Below are 9,255 nucleotides of genomic sequence, written 5' to 3'. Positions count from 1 at the left end.
CATTGCCCAAACAAAATTAAATATTCTTTTATTAAATATTCTTGTATATTCCAAAAAAAAATAATATATATATATTCTTTTTTTTATGTCATTAAATTTTTCTTTTTTTTTTACAAGAAAAGTAATAATTTTTTTTTTGGTACAAAGAAAAGTAATAATTTTATATAGGTCAATTTTATTTTTATGACAAATATTGGTCAAATTATTTGTTAAATGTTTAGATTTTCTTTTGACAAAATTAAATGCTTCAATAAATCTTATAAATTGTTCTATTTAATTAATTTAATTCAAATTACTTTATCCTTTAATTTATTTTATTTTACTATTTAAAAATAAAAAACAATAAATTATCATAAATAAAAAGACATGTACTTAATTAAGGATAATTATATCAATTTTTTTAGTGGAGATAAATATATCAATTATGTAAGTTAGTAAAAAATATATTAATATAATATAATAAATATGTATATATTTATTTAAATATCTACTAAATATATTAAAAACAAAAACGTATATCGATGGAGAGAAATATATACTAAATAATGTGGCATTATTTTACAATTCATCTTTTGATTCTTCAAGGTTGCAAAATCAAATTTTTACGACTAATATAACACTTCATGAACTTGCTTAAATAATAAAGCGCAAAGCAAAAGAATGTGATTTTATTTGTTACGTTACATGTTAGTATTTATTAGTATAATATATATGTTATCTGCTGTAGAAATATATTTGTTATTTGGTGTAAAAATATATATGTTATCTGGTGTAGAAATATATTTGTTATTTGGTGTAGAAATATATATGTTATAGAAATATATTTTTTATAGAGATATATTTGTTATTTGTTATAGAAATATTTTATATTATATATTATATATATATATATATAATTAGAATAGAATATTGAGACTTTGGGAGCAGATTTGGAAATAAGGGAAAAATAAGTAGGTTAAGAATTTACATAAAAATGGAGAGTTAAAATTAGAAAATAAGGATTACGTCAAACCAGTTTTTGAAGAAAAAGGAAGAAACCAAGAGAAGAGAAGAACCAAGGAGGAGAAGCCTTCAATCGATTAACCTAAGGTAAGGGTGGGACTAACCTTTAATAATTCTGAGTATATGATTCTGAAAATTGAATTTAACAAGTTGTGGGTTGTAGTTTTGGGAATTTGGGAAATTAGGGTTAGAAGTTGTAATTGGTTGATTAGATGATAGAAACCCGTTGAGTTAATGAAGAAATAGTGTTCAAACATTAGATTGTTCATAGTACAATGATTAGAACCAGTTTTGGGGTTTGGGTTAATGAAAATTGAGATTTTCGCTTGAAACGTTGGTGTCTAAACGTTTTTGCAAATAAGGGATTATGTGAGGTTTGGAAATCGATTTTTTTTTGGGTGGTTGAAACTTGAATTTTTCTGTATATTATGATAGAGTTAAGTGTCAGGAACATGTAGGTGAAAACAACATCGAAAACAGATTAACGGTTTGATTTTTATGAGCGAAAACGTGATGGTTGAAAATCTGATGCTGTGTAGAGATGCTGGAAAAAATCGTGCCACGATGGGAGACCAACGTGCCACGATTCTATCACACTAGAAACCTTAAAAATGTAATTTTCTTCACTCCAATTGCTTCCAAACTTGTATAAAGGGTCTAATGAGTTCGTGAGTTGGTCTTTGGGGCATGAATGAAAGTTGTTCATAATTATATTGTGTTTCAGCGAGTCTGAATTAAATGATTAAGTTGTTGTTAATTTGAGTTACATATATTTATGTGGAAAAGGTATGATATAGAAAATAATGTTGTTATATCATTCAAGTTGTTATTATTAATGATGCTATGTTGTAAAGTTGTTGTATGTTGATGTCTCTACTGTATTGTTATTAAATCATTAAGTTGCATATGTTGGTCAAAGTTGTAAGTTGTTGTTCTAAGATATTGGAGTCACATGAGTTGTTGAAGTTGTCTAAGTTGTAAGTTGCTGAGTCCATGCATACTCATTCAAAGTTGAGGGTTTGATGCCCTGTGAGCTTTTGCTCTTTACGTTGAGGGCTTGATGCCCTGTGAGCTTTTGCTCTTTAAGTTGAGGGTTTGATGCTCTGTGAGTATAATTATACTTTATATGTTGAGGGTTTGATGCTCTGTTTGGTACCACATGCATGATTAAGAAATTGAAGTTGCATTGTCAATTTGAAGTCGTGATATCGCATTGTTGTTGTCGTTAAGTTGTTATTTATCAATGAGTTGTTAAAGAAGAACTATGTGCATTATTAATATTTATTAATCGTTGTTGTTTATGTTGTTATATGACGATGTTTATGATGTGTTGTTTATGCTGTTATAAGATGATGTATATGATGTGATGAATATGAAGTTAATGATGATTAGAAGTTGATTGAGCATTAATGAAGTACTATATGAAGAATTATTATTATTAATTGATGATGTTTAAGTTGTTAAATACATTTGATGAATTATATTCTTATTATTATTGGATGTGAAATCTCACCCATTCTGCTTGGAAATGTTGCCTTTACAATTAGGTAACTTGCAGGTAATCAAGGTTAGCTTTTGAAGTGAGTGACTCTCTCACGTGTCGTCTTAGGGTCACTCTGATACGTAACGGGAAGGGGATCTTGATTGTTTTCCATGTGTTGCGTATTTATTATGAATTTATGTTGAAGATTTGTCTAGATTGGATTTTAAATAAGTTGTTTAAGTTGAGGCCGTTGTGCCATTACGATATTAAATTAATGTTTTCCGCTGCATTGATATTTAAATTGATGACATGAGATGATTGAAATAAATAGTAATTTTACTATATTTATATTTGAAAGAAGTGTAGCATCCTGTTTTAGTTGTTTACTCTAATTTATGCAAAAAAATTCAAGTTGGGAAAACGGGGTGTTACAGATACGTCTTAAAAAACACACATTTGAATCTAAAGAGCAATCAAGATTCACTAAAACATATATAACTCATTTGCCACCGATACTAAAGCATACATAATTGATTTGCCACCGATAAGAGTGTTTGTTGGAACAAAATGTGTTTTACAATAAACCCTAATGAGTTTTGATGATAACAATGTATTAAAAATTGTCAATTGGTTATTGCTAATATTTGTTCAAGTGTACAGGACCATAGACAAAGTTAATCAATTTCAATAGGTCTTGGAAGAACAATAGAGAGCAAAGGAACCTAAAGTATATGAAGAAAACTGCGTCTGAAGCTATGAAGTGTTTTTGAAGTTATAAGTGCCTTTGAAGTAATGACGTCATCAGAAGCAGAAGTTCATCAGAAGCAAGATTTCATCAGAAGCTATATCATCACCAGAAGCTACAGTTGATCAGAAGATTCAATTTGGAATCTCAAAAGAGCTGTTTCTTTAAGTTAACCTCGTCTAAGAGAGCGAAGGATCAAAAGGGAAGTGCCAACGTTCATTTGAAAAAGCACTGGGTGCTTGTCCCTCATTGAAGAGTTGGCAAAGTACAAGTGTACAACCACTACCTCCACGACCCTGAGTGTCTCCTCGTTACAAGACAAGTTAACAGCTCTGCCTGCAGAATTGTTCCTTCAAGATAGGAATGAATTTGAAGTTGATCCTTTATAGGACTACACCCAAATCAGGCAAAAGATTACTGATGGATGATCAAAGGAACTCAACGACTCTTTAGACGTGCTAAAGATCTCAACGTCTCTCTACTCACCACTATATAAAGGAGTGAAGACTTGAAGATCAAAGAGAAATCAACACAAGTTAAAAGCGCCAAAACTCTACCAAATTTGATTCTCAAAAGCACTTTGAATTTTCTGCACTGATTTGATATATCTTAGAAATTCTTAAGTCTAGAGTCTTTTACTGCATTGTATTGTGAACACCACTGATTGTATATCAAGTGTTCAAGTCAAACAATTTTCTGTGTAATTCTGTTTGATTAGAAGTCTCTTGCTTTAGTGCTTGAGCATTGGAAGTCTCTTGCTTTAGTGCCTGAGCATTGGAAGTCTCTTGCCTGCGTGCTTGAGCATTTAGGAAGTCTCATACTAGATAGTATTGAGCAGTTGTAATCTGTGTGATTATTTGTTAGTGGAAATCTCCTTGGAAGTGCAAGGGGGACTGGACTACTTCCGATTTGTGGAAGAAACCAGGATAATTGCTTGTGTCTCTCTTTCTTTTCTCTGCTCTGCTTTTATTCCGCTACATATCTAATTCTGAACATCTCATCAGAAGCACTCTCAACCAGCTTCTGAAGTGATATCAGAAGAAGAATTTTTACGAGAAAAAGAAAACACAATTCAACCCCCCCCCCCCCCCCCCCCCCCCTTTCTTGTGTTTTTCTCACCTTCAGTGTTGACATACAAAATTCCACTCCAACTCCAAGAGATGTTGAATCTTCTTAACAAGCACACTACCACACGGCTTATACCCTCTCTCCCGGTTTGGAGGGTATCTAAACCACCATCAATGATGATGACAATAAGTCATATGCTATCTTGTTAGTTGTTTTTATGTATTTCTGGTAGAGTTGGGATAATTTTGAGTAGTTCTGAAGTTGAAAAAGATCTATAAAAAGCCAAGTTAGTTTTCGTGCAAAGCGTTTGAAATTTGGAGGGAAAACCCACTTTTTTGGAGCTAAAGAACTGGAGACCGAGTGGAAGACTATCAAAACTCATAGTTAGTCATCCAATTATTTAATGAATGTTATTCTTGTATTAGTTGTTTATGTTTTAGTCATAGGTAACTAATTCATTTGTGATTAGGTCTTAGATGACTTTATTTTAGCTTTTGATCATGTAATTTGTAAACTTTATCTCTTGATAATTGTAAATCTAGTTTTTTTTTTTATAATAATTGTAAATCTAGTTAATACAGTATAGTTTGTGTTTAACACTTTTATGTTCTGATCAAATATAAATTGAACTCAAGTTTAAACACAGTCTGGGACGGTTCGAATTATATAATCTAAATTGTTTCTAAAGTGTTTGGATTATATAATTTGAACTGTCCTAGATCATGGGCGGTGGCATTACACCTTAAGTTAGGACTGTTTATGGTGTGTTAATTGAGTTTTAAAGGTTAAACACATTTCTTTTGTTTGTAGTTACAATCCAAGAACATTTTCTTTAATAGTCTTTCATCCTTCAACATTTTCATTAATTCTCCTTTTCTCATCCTTAAACATGTTTGTAGTTTTTGTGAGGATCGTATGATAATGGAGATCATATGATGGTCAGCAGAGACTTTTGTTATCAAGTACAAAGCCATTTTCTGGGTTTTCGCATGGTTCAGATTATATAATTCAAAAATTCTTTTGTAGGAGTTCTGATTATATAATCCGGACAAAGAGTGTTTTGAAAAAATAATAATTAATCGAACACGTGAGAAACACGTAGAATGTGAAAAGTAATAGCCATATAACAACTTCGAGGTTTATCTCAATAGATAATGATATCACTAAGTATCTCAACATCCGTATTATTTAGACATACAAAATGTGACACCGTATCTGATATTCTATAAAATACACTTATGATCATTTCACAGGGGAGACAATGATAATTATTAAAAAATACAAACTCTATCAAAAATGTATGTTTATATAGTGTCGGATGTCCAATTGTGTGTCTAGAAAACATTTCTCCAAAGTTATCTCATATCTCTCTTCTAATGTTCCACATCTTAGTACTCCTCCTTGTATTCTTCACTTTTCATATACAAAAGCCTCACATTTGTGTGTAGCTATATAAGCCAAGTCTTTTGATCTTTGAGGATTTAACTTGTTTCTTTTCGACCAATGAATGAATAAGTACTTCAATTACAAGAGCAGTATTTGTTATGACTTGGACCACATTTTCTTCTCCTACTTCATAAGTATAAAATACTTTGAAGAAAATAACTTGTGGCTATAAAACTAATCAAAGGTTTTCTAAGCAACATCTCAACACATGTTAAGGAAGTTATATATCCGCAAAGTATTATTATATTCGGATGGTAGAAAACCACTTATATATTATTCATTATTTGCATCAAACAAGCAAGAATTCAATAATAATGGTTTCCAGATGAATAGAAAATTCTACACATGACAGCTTTAAGATGGTCTCTATCTTCTAAGCTAAGCGTTTTTCTCTAATGGGTCACTTTTCCTTCTTTTCAATGAAGTGCTCTATTGTGCTTACTAGGTTGGCAATGAAACATGCTTAAGTTTCACTCTATTTTTAAGTCAAATTTACCTAGGTACTCCTCATTTGCATAATTTGAGAACATATGAATTCCAGATCTACTAGTTATAGAGCAAAAATAATAAATAACTTCTAAAAAATCACAAAACTTACAAGACTTCTTTTATGAACAAGCAGAAGGTACAAGACTACAACTTGTTTTCACCCTCTTCTCCTTATTCTAACATGAAGAGTGTTACGATGCCCTTTTTTTTAATATTTTTTCAAACATTTTTTATTTTTATTAAGTGAAATCAATATGTGTCTTGCACTTTGAAAATGTGTTGTATATCAGAGAAAGCCTTGGAAATAGAGCTTCTCATATACTACCTCCGTCCCTAATTATAAGGCCTCTTTAAAAAAATAAAGGGAATTAAGATAGTGGATATTTGTATTAAATATGTTTGTAATTATTATTGTTTTTACAATTTTATCCTTTAAGAATGAGTGTTGACTTATGTTTTCAACATTCTATTTATTGCTGATTGAAGAAAAAGATGTATAATAAATAGGGGCATGTATGTAAAGAAATAATTAATGTAGTTGAAAATAGAAAAGGGATCTTATAAAAAGGGACAAAAAAAATTCTCAAAAGGATCTTATAATTAGCGACGGAGGTAGTACACCTAAAGAGAAACATACCATCTTGTTCAATATTGTCCTAAAGGAACTTGCTTATAATTTTTTAATTAGAAACTAAAGTATTTGGTCCTTACCTTGTAAGAAAAATGCTCTTGTTTTTGGAAATAAATAAATATGTAAACAAACAATTAATCTTGATATTAAAAAACATAATTAGAGAGGGAGGGAATGATCAAACCAATGAAGAATATACAAATATAATTTTTTTTTGTCAGGTAGCCTAGGAGAATGAGTGGCGTGTCCGGGGTTCAAATCCTGACCTCTGCATATAACAATGCATGTCTCTGTCAACTGAGTTATGTTCACGAGGACAAAACGAAGTCCTTTATTGATATTAAAATAGATGTAGGTGACGTATTTTTGTTCAATATGGAAAAATGTGGGAGTATGGTTATGTGAGTGGAAAATGTTTTTGATACTTTCTTTCTATCGCTCACTCCCTTGTTGTATAGGTGACCCATCCTATCGCTCATCTTCAATATGTGTAGCAGTGTGTGCGTGTCTTTCACCATTAGATGTGGTCCCATGCTAACTAGCCATATTGTTAAAGGCAAAATTTGATCCCATGTTTATCTCCTTATCAACCTCTCTACCAATAAAAACCTTACCTTAGATTAATGTTTGAACATTTTTCCTTATTATCGTTAACAGAATTTTCACCTTCTTATCATCAACCTTAGAAGCCACATTTAGTTCTATAAACCATGCTAATGAATTTGTGACATTGCACTCTTAAAGAGCTCTTGTGATGAAAAGTTATAAAGGGCTCTGGTAAGTTAAAATTACATTGATCCAAATTACAAATTCTGAGTACTAATTGCAAGGAAAATAATTAAATTCAGTTGTCTAATTATTGCTTTCAAACTGTGTTTGTTTGAACATTAGAGGTTCCAAACACAGTCCACCTCGCTCCTACCGTGATTTTTAAGAAGCTACAAAACCAAGCTTATGTGTTACCGCAGTTTTGATTTGCCAATTTGTGCTCACTATCCTCAAAATAAACCAGGAAATGTTAAGCCAATTATGGATATTAAACCAAACACTATCCTTTTCTTTAATGTCAAATATTCGGTAAACAAATGGCAAGGAAAAAATATTCATGAGTTTTCATAATACAAACAAATACAAAGGAAAAAAGAATGAAATAGGACCAAACATGAGCAAAACAACATTTGAGGAAAAAGACAAAGACAGTCCTTCTCCATAAACAAACCTGCTCAACAATTACTTGTTCTGTTTTTCATAACCACACCAAAATGCTTTCACCAACTTCACCATAACAATAACAATAACAACCAAACCTCAACACCTCTCTCTCTCTTTCATTACATGCCACGTCATCATTTATTTCATTCATAATTAGTTTCACTGTAACAACAACACACACAACGTGAAAATGGGAAACACAAATTCCTCACACAACCTTTTCATAACCGTAACCGTTTTCGCCGTTACCGTCACCGTTTTCTTCATTCTCTACTTCATCCTCCGTCGTCGCCGTTTCTCTCCGTCATCCTCCTCCATTTTTAGAGTTTCTCCGGTCACCACGACTTCGTCCACTTCATCTTCCGTCGTTGATTCTCTCCCGATTTTCACCTTCTCATCCATCAAACGCCGTTCCTCCACCGTTGTCTCCGGCGACTGTGCCGTTTGCTTATCAAAGTTCGAGCAAAACGATCTCCTCCGTCTTCTTCCTCTCTGCTGTCACGCATTCCACACGGAATGCATTGACGCTTGGTTATCGTCGAATCAAACCTGTCCGTTATGTCGATCATCCGTATTCGCTTCGGAATCGGAGATTATGAAGATTTTCCGTTCATCCTCCACCTCTTCCGGTAACAACAGCTTTCGTTTAGAGATAGGCAACATCAGCAACCGCCGTGAAGCAACCGCAACTGACAATAACAATAACAATGTCGCCGGAGAAACTGACCAGAGGACTTACTCCGTCGGCGCGTTTGAGTATTTCGTCGACGAGGAAGCTGAGATTCCGGTTGGAAACACTAATCGGAGAATATTTTCCGGTGAAAAAGAGGATGCGGTGGTGCTTGCGGTGGAGGTGGAGACTCCGGTGGCTTCTCAGGCGAGTTTAATCGGTGAAGGTAACTGGTTGAAGGATTACGTTGATGGTTTAACAAGAGTGATGTCGTTTCGAGGTTCTGGAAGATTCTTTACTGGAAGTGGTAGACGAAACGACGTCGTTGCTGGTGTTGGAGATTTTGATGTTGAAGCTAATGGTAATGGATTTGGGGAAGAGATTAGTGAGATGTTTAGGTGGATTTCAGGGGTTTAAGAATGGATTAACGATAATGATGTAATTAAGAAATAGTTAATGAGGTTTTCGATTTTATGAAAATATATTGAATCTGTGATTATCATTAGTTA

General features: G+C 32.6%; 1 protein-coding gene across 1 annotated transcript; it reads left to right on the top strand.

Annotated features, from left to right (window-relative positions):
* Positions 1-8,060: 8,060 nt before the first annotated feature.
* LOC11443292 (E3 ubiquitin-protein ligase ATL4) lies at positions 8,061-9,255 on the top strand. Its single transcript, XM_003595318.4, has one exon. The coding sequence runs from the start codon at positions 8,267-8,269 to the stop codon at positions 9,161-9,163; it is 897 nt and encodes a 298-aa protein (XP_003595366.1). The 5' UTR covers positions 8,061-8,266; the 3' UTR covers positions 9,164-9,255.

Source organism: Medicago truncatula, chromosome 2 (genome assembly GCF_003473485.1).
Source record: "Medicago truncatula cultivar Jemalong A17 chromosome 2, MtrunA17r5.0-ANR, whole genome shotgun sequence".
NCBI lineage: Eukaryota > Viridiplantae > Streptophyta > Magnoliopsida > Fabales > Fabaceae > Medicago > Medicago truncatula.
The sequence above is the reverse complement of the archived record's forward strand: the minus strand, read 5'-3'. Positions and strand labels throughout refer to the sequence as shown.

What these genes read in the sequence shown, in the direction of transcription:
- LOC11443292 (XM_003595318.4), top strand. Translation starts at nt 8,267, where the DNA reads ATGGGAAACACAAATTCCTCACACAACCTTTTCATAACCGTAACCGTT.